The sequence below is a fragment of the Dasypus novemcinctus genome, chromosome 18 (assembly GCF_030445035.2).
Source record: "Dasypus novemcinctus isolate mDasNov1 chromosome 18, mDasNov1.1.hap2, whole genome shotgun sequence".
NCBI lineage: Eukaryota > Metazoa > Chordata > Mammalia > Cingulata > Dasypodidae > Dasypus > Dasypus novemcinctus.
In genome coordinates, this window is record NC_080690.1 from 33,639,218 (window position 1) to 33,659,449 (window position 20,232).

General features: G+C 41.1%; 2 protein-coding genes across 6 annotated transcripts in view; both read right to left on the minus strand.

Moving 5' to 3' along the window:
* Positions 1-673: 673 nt before the first annotated feature.
* On the minus strand, positions 674-9,076 carry ARL2BP (ARF like GTPase 2 binding protein). Of its 3 annotated transcripts, none has more exons than XM_004480030.5 (6): positions 8,769-9,076; positions 8,050-8,111; positions 3,905-4,011; positions 2,924-3,009; positions 2,619-2,715; positions 674-2,080 (listed from the first exon to the last, which is right to left on the minus strand). In XM_004480030.5, exons 1-6 carry the CDS (start codon positions 8,804-8,806, stop codon positions 1,979-1,981), a joined length of 492 nt encoding a protein of 163 aa, XP_004480087.1. In that variant the 5' UTR covers positions 8,807-9,076; the 3' UTR covers positions 674-1,978. The 3 variants fall into 3 exon arrangements, with proteins under 3 accessions (XP_004480087.1, XP_071065256.1, XP_058135957.1); XM_071209155.1 differs by having other exon boundaries at positions 8,741-9,072; XM_058279974.1 differs by lacking the exon at positions 8,769-9,076 and adding an exon at positions 8,396-8,414.
* Positions 9,077-12,667: 3,591 nt separating this feature from the next.
* RSPRY1 (ring finger and SPRY domain containing 1) overlaps positions 12,668-20,232 on the minus strand; it is a 49,717-nt gene continuing 42,152 nt past the window's right edge. For all 3 annotated transcript variants that reach the window (XM_004480032.3, XM_004480033.4, XM_004480031.5), the window contains exons 14-15: positions 18,601-18,705; positions 12,668-14,199 (exon numbers count right to left, since the gene is read on the minus strand). In XM_004480032.3, the coding sequence (XP_004480089.1) occupies positions 14,103-14,199; positions 18,601-18,705 (202 nt within the window). In that variant the 3' untranslated portion in view covers positions 12,668-14,102. The remainder of the gene's footprint in view (positions 14,200-18,600; positions 18,706-20,232) is intronic.

Below are 20,232 nucleotides of genomic sequence, written 5' to 3' on the forward strand. Positions count from 1 at the left end.
AGCTTCAAGGAAGAACAATCCATCTAATCTTGAGGTTTAAGAGGTAACCTTAACCTACTGACCTCAGACTATTTCAGTAGAGTCATCATCAACATGCCTAATCAAACTACTCTTCGGTTCAGGTCAGCGCCTACCTACGCCTTGGACTCTGCAGTTTGGGTGAATATTGCTTCCTGGGGGCGGGCAGTGGGAAGTGACAGGCGTCACCCTCTTCTGAGGTTGGGGCAAATGTTGGGCCTTCCCAGGCTAGGCCCTAGCGCCTTGGACAGTGGCCCAGGGTGAGTTTGTGTGGCTGGAGAGGCAAGTTTCTTCTAAAGGAAATCAGAAAGCCTATCTTCTAATCAGGCTTGCCTGCTTTCCTCTCCATGAAAAAGGGTGAAAAGAATAGTCTGCCCTTTTCTTAGCTCTTTTTTCATCATTTCATCTTTGGCCTTGTCTACCTGTCTTTTCTCAACCTGCCAGACTGAATGATGTGTCTTCATCATGTGTTTCCCACATGCTACCCTGCGATGGACAGTCCCATTATAGTAAGAAAAAGATGGGAAAGCAAGCCCAGGAAAACTGATATTTTTAAGAACTGGCTTGGAGAGTGCCTTTGCCTCAAAAGGACCAAAGCAGTAATTCCTAATGATCGCTGCATTGAAGAAAGATGTTGACTAGTTTAGAACGGTGGTTCTTGCAAAACATGTTGGATTTTTGTTCATAGTACAAACGTGTTTCTTAGTAAGCAACTCAGTACAGAAAAACACTAACACATAGCTTATCCTTTAAAACCAGAACAGCCAAGTGGAAAGTCAGTACAGGTTTTTATTTTTACTTAAGAAAACTTTCAAAGGTACACACTGTGAATTAAACTATGTTTTTTCTTCTTTTGAAGGACATGCCATGCATGCTTTCTGGTCAGTAATTATACCAAACATTTTACTAAACCAGAGCCAGAGAGATGGCCACTGAAGCTGTTTGCTCCTCCTCATGCTGAGCTGGAGCAGCGGGACACCATTTGGTAGGAGTGATTTGACATGAAGAAGAAATTGCAGAGCCTGCAGCATGGTTTTTTAACTAAACTCACATCCACCACAACAGAAAACCTAACTGACTGATATATACAGAAAGGATTTTAAGCAAACCTGCACAAACACACTTAACATGCTCTAAGGAAAGGATACCTCTTGGTCTCCGTTCAGCACACAGCGCACATCACTGGTCCGTCAGGAACACCAATGTAGAAAGCAATTTTGCCTTCATAGCACTAACATCTACAAAGCCACAGCATATAATACTTTGATCTTTAAGTGGGTAATCATGGAAATTCCAAGATTAAATCCACTAGGTTAGCCTGAGTATTCATCTATAAAAATATTTTTTCAAAAATAATGCTTACAAGAGACTTACTAAAAACAGTGGGATTATATCAGGACCAGCAGAAGACAGTAATAAAAGGCCTGGAAACACAAGTTGACTTTCACATGTAGCTTTTAGGTAAAGAGCTTTCAGTTGATTGCCATGGCTAAAATAAGCTATAATAGGAGCTCCAGAAATCTCAAGATATGGATAGTGACATCTTAGATAAAAACACTCCGGAATCAAAAACCCACAGCTGGACCACTTGGGCTGAAGGCCTGAAACTGACCCAAGTGAAGGAACTGGGCCACCACTGAAGTTCTGTGCAAAGGCTGCTGTGATACTCGGGGCAGGGAGGACTCCTGATAGTGGGCTGCTCCACACTGCTGACATAACCAGAAGCACCTGGGAGAGGTATCTACTGTAGGAGTACTAGGGTTACAGCAAACAAGGAGGTGGCTCAGGAGAAACAGGTCCTGGGAAGATGAGGGAATTTTCTTTTTGACCCATCAATACTTTACATTAATGAACAGCAAGGCACCCTTTGCGACATGTATTCTGTCGGCATTAGCTGACGCTTCTCCCAGCCCAGGGTGCCGCTGACACTGGGACCCATCCTGCTGCCTGGAGGTGGGAGCTAGTGCCGCAGGCTGTTCTGAGAAGCTGGAGTGGAAGATGATTTGCACAATGAAGTCACCACTAAGCCACTGCTTAAATCCAGTCCCCGGCCTTCTTTTTCCTACATAAGAAAAAAAGACACCTTCAAAGGCGAGAAATAGGGAAGAGCCCTTCCTAGCTCAGGACTCTGCCCTGGTATCAGGAAGGAGGCACTCTGGGTAGGACCCAACTACTGGGGAGACGTAGGACGGGAAGGTTATTCTGCATTTCTGCTTAATGCTAACCCTGGTTACTCTTAAAAAATGTACCACTCTATGCCAAAAACACATTTGTTTTTTTCCTATAAAAAGCCTTCCTTATATGAAAGGCAAGGCAGAATTAGACCTGCGGTTTTGGCCTTGCCCTTTTGATGATTTCAGGGCCCTGGAGTAGTAGTTGAGGCCCATTTCACCAAAACACAAGAAAGACTGGGCGTCACGGGTCCCAGGTCCCGGCTAGAGCACGAAAGCAGCTCACTCTCTGTTGCCTCACTAGCTGCTAGACTAATATTGGCCACTCCTCAGGGGGATGATGGGGAAGCATGGGAGATGGTTTGTATTTGACACTTCTACTCTCTCTACATGGTTCAATGCAACTTAAAAAAGGCAGAAGTGACTTACTGCTCTGTAGTCCAGAAACATTTCTTTAAAGGCCAGGAAATCTGTAAACGTGAGTAGCATGTCAAATATGTCACCAGCCACTTCATCTTTATGGTGCCTGCAAAAGGAAAAGGATGACTGTTTCCTGAATGAATGTCACAGGCATTGTCTCTTCACTACTTCATTCAAAGGTTTTGAAGACCTACCCCCCAGGAACTAACCACCAAGGTGTCGACATTTAAGCACTAAGCACTCAAAAGGAAGGCTTTTCAGAGTGGGGAAAGGTAGAAAACCATGAAAGATACAGAGTCTCAAGTTCAACTCACTGTAACGTTGTTGTGAAAGCCGCCATGTTAAATCCAGGAATCCGTTCCAGTAGCTGCTCCTCAATATACTTTTCTACCAAGGAAATCTAAAATAGTGGAAAGGATCTTGGTCAGGCCACTCTTTAGGAAAAATTTACTTTTTTTTTCAGAAAGCCTGTTCTCCAGCCCTTCACAAACATTTCCCGAGTGCTGGAGACACCAAAGAGGACCAAAACACAGCTCCTGCAGTGTTTTGGTAAATAATATTGGCAGATAATTATAATGGAACAGGGTGAATGTTCTAATACAGGTAGAGGCTTTTCTTCCTGGATAGAAGAAATCTTTGCAAAAAAGAACGTTTAAAAAAGTATGCATTTGGACCAGTCACATTTGGAGTGGTCACAGGGTTCCTAGATAGTAGATTTAACATAAACGGCTTGGCCTGAAACCTCCTTCAGCCATTACACCCGGCATCTGCGTTAAAAGGAAGTCATGGAGTCTTAGACCTATTCTTAGGCAGCTGAGGTAATCCCAGGAGGCTGAGACCCAAGGGTCAAGAGTTGAGGTTTCTGGGTTTGAGTCTTGGTTTTGTCACCACCTAGTTAGTGATCTTGGTCTCAGTTTTCACTTTTACCATACCTGAATGAGTCATGAAGTTGAAAAAAATTGTATATGAAAGCCAAAATGTCTAAAGTATGCAAATGCAAGGTATGGGGAACCCACATACTTTAAAGGGAAGCAGCATTATGGTCAAGCCAAGATTTAAGAAAGTAAGTAGCTGATGAACTTATCAAATGGTTGTCTCAAAGTCTTGGAAATGACCACATGAGCTGGGTAGAGGAATAATGAACAGATGGGGACTCTATCAGATTCTAATTAGGACCCCTGGCTGCATATTGGTGGCAGATTTTAAAAGGCAAGAACAAATTTCAACATTTTTGGATTCTAAGTTTAAATTTTAAAGAAATACTGGTCTGGTAAGAGAAATAGAGATCCACTTACATATTCATTAAAAATGGGTGTGTAGGTGAGTTTATTCTCTTCCGTGTCTTCAAACTCCTGGTAGTACTTGTCCATGAAATTTCTCTGTAATAACTGGAACTCATCATCTGAATTACAATAGGGAAAATGTGTTCTTTTTAAAGGAGACTAAAAACCATCTGATATATTAAATATTAAGTAAGTAGTACTTTTGTGTTGGTAGTATTACTACTTTCTCAATGTCCAGTGTAGGTGAGGGAAAGTTGATGGTGTTTTAAGGGGGCAGGGCATTCTGTTAAAAGGGATGTTGAATAGAGCAATCCAGTCCATTTTAAAAACATTCCACATAGGGTGGCTTGGGAACTCTCACTTTTCTATAAAGGAACACATTGGGTTTTCTCTTATTTTACTTCAGAAAGTAATTTTAGCAGCAGTGGGGCAAACTGTAGTGATTAAAAATATGGGCTCTAAAAAATACACAAACAAATAAATAAAAGTATGGGCTCTGACAGAGGCCAGACTGCCTGGGTTCAAGTTCCACTTCAGCCATTTACTAGCTGTAAGCCCCAGTTTCTTCATCTGAAAAATGAGGATGATAGGGTTGCAAGGTGGATTTTAGATGTTAGGGAATTTTAACAACTAAATAGGACATTATTTCTAAAAATAAAAAGGAAGTTTCATAAAGGACCTGACGTTGGGATAAACACCCTGTACTTTCAGAAGGCTCATTTTCCCATAGCAAACAGGCTACCCATAAAGGGCAACAACTGAATGGATTTCTCAGCAATCCTCGAAGCCACACAGGATGAGAGCTTAGTGGTAGTGAAACTTCTATATTGAGGAGCTAAAGGTATGAAGCTTTAAAGGACCTAGAGGTACAAATACTTGGTCAGCCATTGTCATACTAAACTGAATAAGCTACCCAGCCAGTAACACCAAAAAATACATGTTCCTTTCTCAGAAAACCTAATAGATAAAGATTTCTCTTTAGTTTCTCCCACCCACGTATTGGTCTTAAGCCTTTGATGCCAGTCACACCGCTTGCCTGTTACTTAGCAGGACTTATTTACGCCAAAATGAATCCACAAATAGGAACTCAAAATCCCGGGAACCACAAGCCAGCCAAAGGATACCTCTGTTTTCTTCATGGGCATATGTATTTAGGGTTTGATGTTTCATTTTATGTTTTAAAACTCAAACTGCCTGAAAAATGAGATTCCTCTTATCCTACATGAGATAAAGTAGGTCGATATTTCTTGAAGTTTTCACCAGAGCCCCATAACTTCTAGTTACCCCACTACTCAATAACTCCCTTCCAGGCTGGGGGAATCTATGTGGCTGTTAGTTGTTCTGAGGGGTACTGGGCTGTTTGCCTCAAAGTCACAGCAAGCCTTACTAGTATCACTTGCACACTGTTAAAAATGACATGCAGTGCGGATGATTGTGGGAAGATGGCGATGGACTAGCAGGCAAAGCTGAATGCTTTCACAAAAACAACAGAGAAAGAGCCAAAACCTGTCTGAGGGACCTGCTCTGGGAATCTGCTATGCAACTACCAGAAGGGTAAAGGACAGAGAGATGAAGAAGCCAAAATGACAAGCCCCTGTGGCAACGAGGAAGGGTTTCCCTCCTCCACCTCCAAGATATTACACTGGACTAAAACACCTAGCTCACAGCAACAGACTGAGAGGGGAGCAGACATCATCCTTCCTGTCAGCTGTTTCAAGGGAAAAGGAAGGGGAGACTGCGGTGCTTTCCTTCAGTGAATTCCACCAGCAGAGCCTGCTTTGAATCTCTGATCTAGAGATTCAACACAAGAACACAGGAAAGCCCAGATTGAACCACCTCCATGGGAAGGTGTGCTGATGAACGTCATCTCCTGGTTGGCCTGGAAATTGCAGGGACAAAACCTGTTTCTGCTCTCTGTATTCAACCCCTGTGAAAAAAATCTGTGTCCCACTAGTGAGTCCATAGCCCAATTTTGAAAACTTAAGCTGAGCAATTTTAAAGACTGAGAATAAGTTGAACCAAATAAAAAAGAGCTGTGAAAGAAAAAAAAAAAAAAAACACAATAGGCAAGAGAAAGAAATTAGCCATCAGAGTAAATTCATCAACATATTCAAATCCCTAGACATTAGCAAAAAATTACAAGCCATACTAGGAAAAAGGAAGAGATAGCCCAACTAAATATCCTGAAGAGATACAGGATTTAAGACAATTAATCAGTGATAATCACACAATTCTCCTAAATATTTAAAGAAAATATGACTATAGAAATAAAGAATATTAAGAAGACACTGGGGAGCATAAAGAACAATTTGAAGCCTGCAAAGAAAAGTAAGAGATCTTATGGGAATGAAAGATATGATGGATTAAAAATACATTAGAGGCACATAAGAGCAGATTTGAATTGCCTGAAGACAGAATTAGTTATTTCAAAGACAGAATATCTGAACTGGAAAAAATAGGACAACAGAAAGAGAATGCAAAAATTGGAACAGAGTCTCAGGGAATTGGATGACAACACAAAATACACAAACATTCACAGTATTGGTGTCCCAGAAGAAGAGAATGGACAAGGGGCAGAAAGAATATATGAGGAAATAATGACTGAAAACTTCCCAACCATTATGAAGGACATAAATATCAATATCCAAGGACAACGCACCCCAAAGAGAATAAATCCACATAGACCTACCCTGAAACACCTCCTATTCAGAATGATAAATATCAGAGATAAAGAGAGGATTCTGAAAGAAGCAAGAGAAAAGCAAAGCATCACATACAAGGGAAACTTGATAAGATTAAATGCTGACCTCATATCAGATAACATGGAGGAGAGAAAAAATGGTATGGTGTATTTAAAGTACTGAAAGGGAAAAACAGCCAGCCAAAAATTCAGTATCCAGCAAAGCTGTCCTTCAAAAATGAGGATGAGTTCCAAGTCTTCAGAGACAAACAGAAACTGATAGAATATGTTACCAAAAGATCTGATTTGCAAGAGCTACTAAAGGGGGTACTGCAGCCTTAAAGGAAAAAACAAAGGCGAGAGATTTGGAGACGAGTTTAGAAATGAAGATTATTAAGAAGGGTAAACTAAGGATAAGAAGACAGACAATAGAACAATATGAAAAAGGAGGCGAAGTAAGTAATGCTGTTATAGTAATAACACTGAATGTTAATGGACTGAACTTCCAATCAAAAGACATAGAATGATAGAATGGATAAAAATATATGAGCCGGGTATATGTTGTCTACCAGAGACCCACCTCAGATGTAAGGACACAACCAGGTTAAAAGTGAAAGGTTGGGGGGAAGTGGATGTGGCTCAACTGACAGAGCATCCACCTACCATATAGGAGGTCCAGGTTTCGAACCCAGGGCATTCTGGCCCATGTGGTGAGGTGGCCCATGTACAGTGCTGCCACACGCAAGAGTGCCATGCCACAGGAGTGTCCACCCCCACATGGAGAGCCCCACACCAGAGGAGTGCACCCTGCAAGGAGAGCCGCCCCACGCAAAAAAAGCGCAACCCGCCTAGGAGTGGTGCCACACACACACAGAGCTGAAGCAGCAAGATGACACAACAAAAAAAGACACAGATTCCCTGGGCTGCTGAGAATGCAAACAGACATGGAACAATACACAGAGAATGGACACAAAAGAGTGGACAATGGGGGAGGAGGGTGGAGAGAAATAAACAAACGTAAAAATCTTAAAAAAAAAAAAAAAAAGTGAAAGGTTGGAAAAAGGTATTCCATGCAAATAGTAACCAAAAAAGAGCTGGAGAAGACCAGATAAATGTAAAATAACATTACAGGATATGAACAATAATTACTCAGTGCAACAGGCAAATTGTTTCTGTGATGAGCATTCTGTAATTTTTTCATACAAAATAACCATTTGCTTTTAATTGAGGAGGGCTGGAGAAGGAGAAGAAAAAAAAATGACATGCAGGGAGTGGATGTGGCTCAAGTGGTTGAGTGCTGGCTTCCCACATACAAGGTCCCAGGTTCAATCCCCCATCCCTAAAAAAAAAAAAGATGTGCAGCTTCATGTTTTCTCTTTTTTAAAAGAGAACTCTCCAAAATGATTTCAAGGTCTTCAAAAGCAAGGGTCTAAGACCTAAAGAGCATCGTTCCCATGGTTGTGGTGAGGAAGCTTACCCATGATGATGTCCTCTAAATATCCAACCACAGCATCAAATTCTGCATCAGAGGCGGAAGAGCTGAAAATTAATATTCCCGGATTAGGTGCTATATCAAATTATTGGTTACTTTTAGAAATTACATTTTCAAACATGCAGAAAGGGAAAAAAAAGCTTCAATAATTAAGAATGATTGTCTAATCTAGCAATTCCAAACAGAAGAAAACCCATTTACCCATCAGTGGCATTAAAGAATGTTATGGTTCCACCTTCAGCAAACCCTATATGACACAAAGAATTCCAAAAGGAACAATAAAGGGAGCAAAGGCTCACGTGGGACATTTCCGATCCTTCCTGGCACTTACTTGCTGCGGGATCACTCACCGCATCTTTGCTATCGCCCCACACCTCTCTGCTGTGAGCCTGAGCCCGGCGTGCGATCCTGGGGGCGGGGAGGCTGGGGGGTCGTGTGGCCCGCGGTCAGGTCTGGGCAGCCCACACCCGCCTGACGGCTGACGGCTGAGGGCGCCAGGCTGAGGGATTGTGATGGGGGCCTTGATAGCAGGCTGGCGCCCGCCCGCACTCCGCTGCTCCCGGACCTGACCAGCGTGGCCCGACCGTCGCAGCAGCCGCAGAATCTAGACCCAGAACTACGGCGCAGCCTTGGCGGCTCCCCGCCCCGCCCCGCCCCGCGAGGAGACCCCTTTCACCCGCGGAGGCCCCGGCGGCGTCCCTCACATGGACAGCGCGAAGCTCTCTTCCTCTAAGGCGTCCATCGCCGCCGCCGCCTCCAGCCGCGCGGACTGCCGGGCCCGTCGGGCTCCTACCCAGCCCGTTGCCCGGGCCCAGCCTCCGCTCCGCTCCGCTGAGCCCCAAACGGCATCGAGGGCACGTCGCCCGGCCGGCAGGAGGCCTCGCCGCCGGGGCCACGGCCTGCCCACGGCCCAGCCGAGTCTGCGCCTGCGCGAAAGGCCCGGGCCTCAGGCTCCTCGCGCAGCGGCCACGCACCGCCCCTGCCTCCACGCCCGGCCCGGCGGCTTTGCGCCCGCCGCCGCCGCAGCCTCTGCGGGTCCCCGGGTCCGTTACTGACCACTGGGCGTCGCGCCCCGCCTCCCGTCACCATGGCCACCGCGCCCCCTTCCGCCCGCCTCATTCCCAGCCCCCGGCTACTCGCCTCGCGGGCTCCCGGCAGCCAATCCCGGAGGCGCGTTACCCGACGCCAGGGGCGGGGCAGAGGCCCGGAGAGGAAGTGCGGGGAAGGAAAGTCGCGAAGGCGTTCAAGCAAGGAGTGGGATTGCTGAGTTGTTCAGATGCTATGTGGCGCTTTACGGATGGAAGAATTGAAGCCAAGAGCCTCAGTTTCCTCACTTGCAACTATGGGGATAAGTTGCACCTCGCAGAGTATTTGTGAAGATTAAGTATTTTAAAACTTGTTTAAAGAGAACTGTATACTACAAATCGCTTGAGCGCCAACTCTTTGTTTTGAAGCGTACTGCAAAAGTGATTTGCAAGACAGTCACTCCTCGTGCAAGGAAAGCCCCACCGCAAGCACTGGTTCTGCCATTTGATTGAAATTTACATAGTAAAGATGATCTCTACATCATAAAGTTTATTCAGTAGGAACCTTTTTCTAGGTAAATCGTGCAAGATAAAAGTTAACAGAACCACTCAATCTAAACAATAGTCCATACCAAAACTGCCAACTTTTGCAAAAGGATTCCCTAAAGGTGATTTCTCTTGATTGGACCACTGGGCATTACATCTCATTGGCTTTGGGCCACTGGGCATTATATCTCATTAGCTTTGGGCCAAATGGGTGTTGTGTTTGAGTTGGCAGACATAGTCTCTGAGTGGACATAAAATAGATCAGTGAGACATGGATCTAGTTACAGAGATACATAATTGTATCTAGAATGAAATCAATTCTCAGAGCTACTATGTTTTGCACCAGGTAGGAGAGAGGCATCTAGAAAGGTGTGCTGAATAAGATGGATCAAGTTTAGTCAAGCACTGGTTACAGGGCTCACCAGCAAATTGGACAGACTTCCTAATGACCTACTTTCTCTATATTCCACTCTTCTGGACTAAATGAACTTGCCCACCTTTTTTTTTTTTTTCTAAGTTTTTATTTATTTTTAAAAAAATGTTTTCCCCACCCTTCTTAATATTGCTAAGTCATTTATGGGGCCAGAGTGGAACAGGAATGAAATTCAGTGATTTTATCGGTTCCAGTTATCAACTGCTGTTATAAACCTCTGGAAAACATAGTGGCTTAAAACAAGAGTTATTTTGCTCACCAATCTGCAATCTGGGCAACTACTGTAGCCTGTTGCCCTTGTAGTCAGCGGAAGCATTGGAGCTGGAGGAGCCTCTTCCAAAATAGTTCACTCATGTGGCTGGCAAAATGGTGTTAGCTCTTAGAAGCTCACCTGTAGCTGTTAGCGAGAGGGCTGGGCACTTCAGTTGCTTTTTTGTAGATTTTCCTTGGAGATGTTTGGGTTTTCTCAAAACATGGCTGGGTCCAAGAACCAGTATTTCAAGTGACAGGAAGTAGAAACTGCCAGTCTCTTCAGGCCTGGGCCTGGAAACTGGCACATCACTTCTATTGAATTCTATTGGTCAAGCAGTCAAAAAGAACTTACCAGATTTAAGGGGATGGGGCATAAACCTCACTTCTTGACTGGAGGAATCTCAAAAAAATTGTGGTCATCTTTTGCAACACCATCTGGCTCTAGGAACAAATGGGGATAAAGATAACAGGTACCCACTTACTCAGGCATGTGCCAGTTACTGTACTGAATGAACCTTTTATATGGTCTCTTTTTGAAATACTTAAAACCCTAGGAAAAAAGAAAAAGAAAAACCCTATGAAGTGGGTATTGTTATTTCCATTTCACAGATTTGAAAATCAAGGCATCTTTAGTGGTTAAAGTACACACACTGGTGGTAAATTGTATCTAAGGGCCTATTTTAATCATTTTGCTAGGTGGCCCCTAATTCCTGGGTTGTCAGATCATACTCTTGGGAATCTGATTTTTTTCTGTTGAAAACAGAATGGTGGCCTTTTTTTTCTACTGTTACAAATATTAAAAATTGATTTGAATGTTAAATGTTCTACATTAATAAACTTTTCTTAAATCCTTTGTGGGCTAGCAATGGATGTGACGGTAGCACAACATTGGAAACATAATTCACGACACTGAACTATATATTTCAATGTGGTTAGAAGGAGGAAATTTTAGGTTGTATGTTACCAGAATAAAAATAAATCCATAGGACTATATAACATAGTGAACCCTGATGTAAACCATGGACCATAGTTAATAGTCCACTTATAAAAATGCTCTTTTATCAATTATAACAAATGTACCATACTAATGCAAAGTGTTAATAATAGGGAGGTATATGGGAAATATGGGAACGCTATTTTATGAATTTTTCTGTAAACCTAAAGCTCTAATTAAAAAAGCGAATAGCAAAAAAATGAACTTGGAAAGACTTGATCTTAGTTGGAGGGATTATTTTCTTGAATGCATATTCATGATGGTTGAAATTCATGCAAAATCATTTTCTGCTAATGCCTACCATTTTCTGCTAGTGAAATTGTTTGAATCACAACACAATAGTGATTGAATTGACTATTTCTGGGTATGATGCAAATGCATCATGATTTTCCTCTGCCCTACTTACATCATTAAAAGAAGGTGGCAATTCATTAAAAAAATTTTTGGCTGGAACCCTGGGACATTTCCCTCATGAAATCACTGGAGAAATGCCATAACTCAATTTTTTAGGTTGTTTTTTCCTGGTACAATATCAGCAGTAAAATTTAGCCTTCAGTTTCTCTTAAGATCCTTACTTTCAGTACAGAGTACGGATACTGTTGACTCTCTTCCATACAATTTGCTAATCTCACTTTTTCTCTTCTCTTGGAAGCAGCTCCAAAATTAAAATTTTGCTTCCATTCTAAGTGACTTTAATCAATTTAATACTGAAGTCCTCTTGTTTTATGGTCTGACAGTTAAGAATGGGAAAAGTAGACCATTTTATGAGCAGAGTTCAAGGGTAGATTTCTGAAAGCTAATAGGTTCCTGCATTCCTTTGACTACCCGCAAGAGAGTATCTATTAATTCCATTTAATTCTTGCCACGAAATTTACAGACCACCTTCACCTCCCAGCTCAGCCACTTCAGAATCTCCTTATTGGTGCCCCTCCCCACCCCATCCCCATTTCATCTACTAACATTACTTCCTCAGGAAGGTTTCTTCTAATGCCAACCTCTCCCACACCCACCCCCCCAGCCCCCAATCTAAATTAGATCCTACTCATTCTCTTTCATAACACCCTATTCTTTTCCTTCAGGGTACTAACAGTTTATTACAATACACACAAATATATTTGTCTCCCCCCCCACCAGACATACGTTCCATTAATACATCTATTTTGTCCACCTCATAGGTATGCTGCCCAGCACGTTATATACTCAATAAAGATGTGCTGGATAAGTGAGTGATTAGCCTTGTTTCTTAATTCTAATACTTGATTCTCTCCAACCTTGAAAACTAGCCCTTAAATCTGAGAGTATATTATCTTATAACTTTAGCAGAAGGCAACAATGAAAGTTGTAAAATCTTAGTTAAAAAAAGGCAACAAATGTTTATTTAACGGAAATTATTGTATTCACCACAAGCTAAAGAAGAGAACACAGACACACACACACACACACACACACACGTATATTTCTATATATATTTGGATTTATGGAAGACTAGACATGGAAAAAAATCCAGCACCCCAACAAGTACAGCCAGGAAAGTAATTCACTCTGTAAAAGGACAGGTTTAAGGTAACTACGAACAGGAAAGGGTGGGAAAGGAAGAAAAAAAATGTGCATTGAGTTTAAGACACTGTAAAACTCGAAGACATGTTTACTATTCAAGTATAAACTCAGTAAGGACTTGGCATAAATTGAAAGGCAGCTGCTGAGGTACACCATTATAAAATAAATTCTATGAATTTATAATTCTACCTTCCAATTTTCTGGGAGAAAAAACCAAACTCTTGAAGGTCTTCACCAGAGACCCTGAGAGGGGTTAACACTTTTGATGAAGACATAGTCAACAATTCATGATTGAATTTACTATTCAAAAACATGTATTTATTTAAAACAATAGAAACACCTGTTGTCAGACTGTCCTCCAGAGTTTTTGAGACTATTAGTTCAAGAGTTTCAAAGTATATTACTTCTGAAAACAATACTGATTAAAAAATAAAAATTAAAAAAAAAATCCTGATTTGATGGTACCTTAAAAATACTCTAAATATCAAATTTTCTCCAGTCTAACATTGCAATTAATGTAAGAATTCCTCCTACATTGGTAAAACATTTTTTCCTCACAAAATGTGGGTACTCAAATTGGATAGAAACAACATGAATGTGAAAATACCACCAATTTTCTGCAGTTAAAAAAAACTAGAATGTTCTTTGGAATCACTGAAATATCAAAATTTTGGGTTTTTTCCTACAGTCTGTGCACCTTCTTTCTTGTCCTCTATGTTGCTTGTAGTATTGACCTGTGAAATTCTAATTTTATAGATTCAAGTCTTGCAGTGCAGTATCCACGCTTAACACACTGTGGTGTCTCTCTGACCACTGAAAAGTTATTCTTAACCCAGAAACGCTGTCATTCTCCATGACTTTAGCCCAAAATAAAAACTTTAGAAAATGAGACAAGCATTCTGTATTAAACAATCAAGAGAACCCAACAAGGAGAAATCCGCCAAGGTTTCAACAGCACTCAAGAGGGCACTGTTTCCTATTGTTTTTCATGGAAGTACCACAGGCTTAGCACTCAATTTTCCTTAGCCTTCAAAGGAATTTCTCAGGGCTGGTAAGTTGGGTTAGATTCTAAGAGAATTTGTCTTTGACAAACTACCAATTTTAGCATAAAATCTGGCCATGGCTATAAGTTTCAATGTGCGTACGACTGATTAGAGATGTTTTTTTCTTTTTCTTTTCAACAATGGCTGGAATTGAGTAGAAACAAGTCCATAATGCCTCTTCACGTGTGTCATGAAATATGAGAAATCTGTCTGACTCTAGACACTATTTCTTTACGACACAATGGGCAGGTCTCCAGTTGCAAGGCACAATCCATGCACAGGTCGCTGAGGAGAAAGATATAAATGTCAGTCATGTTAATACTTCAAAAGTTCAGACCCTGACTACCTCCCAACTAAGTTTAAAATGTTTACAAGTTTGTTAACTGAAAGGCTAATAATTACACAAGGTTAAAAATGAAATAAGGTAAACATATAAATAAAAAACAAATTTTCCTCTGAGGTAAGAAGTTAAAAAGTTACCATGCATTCTTCCAGAAAGTCTATGTGTATACATACATTATCTTTCCCAAAGAGCTAGACATTTATCCCAATATTATTTATGAAATCATCCACCTTTCACCACAGATTTAACACAATGACTAAGTTTTCATATTTTAGATAGTTCTATTTCTGTTCCATTGTTCAGTCATTTTTTTCATATCCTAGGACCAAACTATAATATTTGTTTTATTTTAATATGTGATAGGATTGTTTGTCTTCCTAATTCTTTTTTTTTTCTTTAGAATTTTCTTGCTTTACTATCACACGAACATTTAAATTAGAATATCTAGTTCCAGAAAATAATCATGTTACCCTTTTTATATGGATCAAATTAAACTTAAGAGTTTAGGGAAAACTGACACCTTTATAATAACGAGGTCTTCCTATCTAAGAACAGATTCATTTACTCAAGTCTTCAATTATATTCCTCAGTAGTTTTAAATTTTCTTCCTATAGGCCCTATGTATTGTATTCTTAGCCATTTTTTTTGGCCATTGTAAAAGGGTCCTCCAATTTTATACTTTCTAACTGGTTGCTTTTTATACATAGGGGAGTTATTGATTTTTGTTTGTTTTGTTACCAGCACTGATTCTCACAGATTCTCAGCCAATTCTCCTGAAGTATTGAGATATATAATCTATCATCTACAAATAATCATTTTGCTCCTCTTTTCCAGTTCTTCTCCCTCTTTTCTTGCTCTTGTCTAATGTAAATTGTCCTGTACAATGTAAATCATAGTGGAGACAGTAGGTACCCTTGTCTTGTCCTTAATATCACTTAGAATGTTTCCAGTGTGTCACCCTTAAAAATGGTGCTATTAAAAAAATATATATATACACACACACACGTATATATAAAAATGGTACTAGTTTGATTGAAATGTTTTTATATTTTTAAAGTAGTATCCAGTCATTCCTGTTTCATACTGTTTTGTTCCCTCCATCCATTTCTATTTTATAGTATTCCATCCATTTGTAATAGACAGTGAATTTTAACAAATGCTTTTTGTTTGTTTTAGGAGGACCTCCTACATGGGATGCAGGCACTCAACCACTGAGCTACATCCGCTCCCCAATGAGAGTTGGTTTTTTTGTTTGTTTGCTTTGTTTTTAGGAGGTACCAGGGATCAAACCCAGGAATTCGTACATGAGAAGCAGGTGCTCAACCACTTGAGCTACATCTGCTCTCCAACAAATGCCTTTTTACCATTCTTGGAGAAAGGAAGCCTATCCCACCCAGGCCTATTTGAGTGAACTATGTTAATACATTTCCTATATTGTACCATCCAAGTGTTCTTGAGACCATCATCTCTTGGTTGTGTTGTCTGGCTCTATTTGCTAATATTGCTAATATTTCATTTAGATTAAAAAATTCATATTCTTAAGTAGAAAATGGCCCATAGTTCTCTCTTTTGTGTATTTTCTTTATCAGTTTTGGTATGAGCATCATGTGGGCTTTGTAAAAAGAATATTATGGTGGAGTGGGTGTAGCGGTTGAGCACTTGCTTCCCATAGATCAATCACTGGTATCTCCTTAAAAAATTAAAACATAAAAACAAAAACAGAAATAACCCTGGCAGTTTTTTTTTTTTTAAAGAATATTATGGCTTTCCTATTTTCTTTATGATCTAGAGCAGTGTAAACAGAACTAGGTTATCTATTCCCTGAAAGTTTGGAAGAATCCACCTGTGAATACATCTGGTCTTGGTGCTTTTTGGGGGAAGGCAAAGATAGTTTTGATAACCATCTCTATGGAAATAGAAATGCTTAGATTTTCTATCTCTTCTAGGGGTTTGTTCTGGTAATGTATTTATCCAGATTACCTTTCTTTATCACTATCCTTTAAAATTTTTTTTGCTATTTTTGCTTAAAGTTTAGCTACATTTTTTTTTTTTAATTTTACATTAAAAAAATATGAGGTCCCCATATACCCCCCAGCCCCCTCACCCCACTCCTCCCACATCAGCAATCTCTTTTATCATCATGGCACATTCACTGTATTTGGTGAATACTTTTTGGAGTACTGCTGCACCACATGGATAGTGGTTTACATTGTAGTTTACATTCTCCCCCAGTCCACCCAGGGGGCCATGGCAGATGCTGGACATGCCTGCAGTACCACCCAGGACAACTCTAAGTCCTGAAGATGCCCCCACATCATATCTCTTCTTCCTCTCCCTACCCTCAGCTGCTACCATGGCCACTTTCTCCACATCAATGCTACAATTTCTTCCATTACTAATCACAATAGTTCCATAGAACAATATCAGTAAGTCCACTCTAATCTATACGCTATTCCTCCAGCCTGTGGACCCTGGGATGATTATGTCCACTCCACTTCTATATCAAGAGGGCCTTAGATTCCACATGGATGATGGATGCAATTCTCTTGCTTGCAGTTGTAGGCACTCTTGGCTCCCTGATGTGGTGGTTGACCTTCTTCACTTCTCTGTTAGCTGGTCAGGGTAAGTCCAATTTTCTTATACTCCTTTTAATTTCCTCTTCCAATCCTGTTTTGGATGTATTTATTATGGAGATTGTGGTCATACTTAAAATATCTGGTTCTAAGCTTTTATACTGCAATCCTCGTTAATGGGCCCTTATTATGGGCAAAATCAGAGGGAAGGGCCAGAAAGTTCAAGGATAAATAGGACAAGATCTGGCTGTTTGGGATCTTACCATTTTTACAGAAACAAAGATCAAAAAAGGCTTCAAGCTATCCAGCCTGTGCATCTGCATCTGCCTCTAAGCCCTGATGACTAAAACCTCAAAAGCTGCTCAGAGAAATTCTGGGCTTCGAAGTTGATACTTATGAATAATCATAGGTGGAATGGCTGGACACACTGTGTCTATCTTTCAGAAGAGAGACTGTTATAGCTAAGGATGAAATGAGATATGCTGCACAAACTTCTCTGAACGGCCAATTGGATAAACCATTTCAAAACCCAACGAATGCATAGAGGCTGAATCAGAGGTCCAGGATTTGTCATACCTGGGGGTATCCATTACTTTAGGCTCTGGATCCCTGGGAGACTTAGTGCCTAAAGCTATGCCAAAAATAAGAGCAAGGCAGGTATGGTACATGGTGAATTACAGCTAGCTGGCCTGCACCATCAGCATGGTACTACTCATATATATACATACTCAGTGAATATACCCCACCCTGGCCAGAGCCACCACTGCCCAAATCCTCTTCCCCTTAATAATACTAGTTGGGATAGCCTTCATGAGGACCACACCCACCTCCTCTTCTTTGACTGTTTTCCCCTTGCAACCACCTTACTTGCTGATGTTTTTTTTTTTTTAAAGATTTATTTTTATTTCTCTCCCCTTCCCCACCCCCCCACCCCCCCACAGTTGTCTGCTCTCTGTGTCCATTCACTGTGTGTTCTTCTGTGTCTGCTTATATTGTCAGCAGCACCCGGAATCCATGTCTTGTTTTGTTGTGTTGTCTTGTTTTGTTGCGTCATCTTGCTATGTCAGCTCTGTGTGTGCGGCACCATTCCTGGGCAGGTTGCACTTTTTTTCACACTGGGCAGCTCTCCTTACAGGGCGCACTCCTTGCGCATGGGGCTCCCCTACGTGGGGGACAGCCCTGGGTGGCAGGGCATTCCTTGTGCGCATCAGCACTGTGTGTGGGCCAGCTCATCACATGGGTCAGGAGGCCTTGGGTTTGAACCTTGGACCTCCCATGTGGTAGGCGGATGCCCTATCCATTAGGCCAAATCCGCTTCCCCTTGCTGATGTTTAGACACTCTGTTTTACAGAATCCAGGCTGCTCTCTGAGTTTCATCTCATAGGGCTGAAATTTGGTAGACAGCAGGTAGGCTGTCTTCCCCATGGTTAGGAGTATAAATAAGAAGTAAATGAGAAGACTCTAAAACTAAGAGACTGCCCAAGATGCCCAAAACTAGCATTAAACCTTCAACATTTTCTAAAGTAAAAACTGTGTTAAAAAATGTGTATTAAGTAAACAAAGTAAAACAACAACATAAGCTTCTTCTGTATTAGGTACTTTCTGGAAGATAGCCTTGTACTACACTTGGCAAATTCTAATTCCTCATTCAGCCCATACTAAGTATAATGAACTCTTATGAACTGGTAGTCATCTAAAAGTAATTAAAAAGAATGGAAAGTTGCCTTATGCAATGTACAAAAGAGGAGATAACCAAATCAGTCCTCTTACCTGTGTCCACATGGCTTCAATTGTGTGTCTGCCACTTCATCACAACAAAGGGAGCAGCAGTTCTCTCGGATACTGACTTGCTTCAACAAAGCAAGACGCCGGTGCCTGAGCACAAAAACCAGTTTACAATTCACTTTGTCAACAAATAAATGGGTCCTGTTAACAGTGATGCATGTGAAGTGCTTTGAAAATGGTCTGTATACGAGGTATACTATGCGTTCTGTAAGCTTTGCTCATAACGTTCTCGTACATGATATCTCATTTTTTTAATTTTTAATTTTAAAAATTTATTTTATTTATTTCTCTCCCCTTCCCCCCCATTGTCTGCTCTGTGTCCATTCGTTGTATGATATCTCATTTAAATCTCACAATGATTTTCTTTTGTTGTTTTTGTTTTTTTAGGAGGTACCAGGGATTGAACCCAGCACCCTCTACATGGGAAGTAGGCATTCAACCACTGAGCTATATTACCTCCACTCCCTCACAATGATTTTCTGAAGTAGGGAATGATGGTGACATGGTCGTTCCCATTTTATAGATAAAAAAATTAAGGTTCAAGAAATTTATCTATATAAGGTCACACATAGTAAACAGTGTGGAATCAAATTCAAATCTTTTGTTTCTAAATCCAGTGCTCTTTCAATTTTACCAGTAAATCTTAACCTTTATGTCATACATCTCTGAGAGTTTGATGAAAAGCACAGACCCTTTCCCAAGAAAAATGTACACACACAAGATTTTACAAAATTTGAAGGGGTTTCTGACAGTCCCTCATAGACCCCAGAATCCAGACACCTCAGGTTAGAACCCTTGCATTATACTTTCATTCAGTATTGAACGGAAGAACAGACAGACAGAACTGGTTAAATTCTGAAGATAAGCCTGATCGATGGGCAAGAGAAATGTGAATCCTTCATTCAATTCACTCATATACTAGATTTACTATGTGCCAAATCACAAAGGTTCAGCAGTGAAGAGAGGACTGAAAAATACCCTTGCCTTCCAAGAGCTTATACTTCAGTAAGGGGGACAGAGAAGACAAGTAAATTATACATAATGTTAAATGCTGATGAACACTATGAAGAAAAATAAAGCATTAAGGATAAGGGGGGAGGGGGGGAGAGAGAGGGGAGAGAGAGGAGGGAGGAAGGTAGGGGAGTTAAATTTTAAATATGTTGGCTAGGGAAGGTCTCACTAAGGTGAAAACTGAATAAAGACATGAGGAAATTGAGGGAGTGAGTCTTGTGGCAGTCAGGAGAGAAAGCATTCTAGGTATCAAGAACAGGAAGTGCAAAGGCCCTGAGGCTAGAATAGGCCTAGAGCAGCAAAGAAGCTGTGATGGTTGGAGGAGCATGAGGAAAGAGGAGTAATGGGAGAAGAGGTAAAAGAAGCCTTGAAGGTCACTGTAACAAACTAAGCTTTCGCCTTGAGTGAAATGGGGGAGCCATGGGAGTCTTCTAAGCAGAAAAGTTCATGATATGATTTATGATGCAAGAAAATCATTCTGGAGGCTTGCTGAATAGACTGAAGGGGATCAAGGTAGGAACAGGGAGACCAATTAAAAAGTGCCATCCAGGTGGAAATGATGGAGGCTGGGACCATGGTGGTGGCAGTGAGAGTGTATATAGTTGG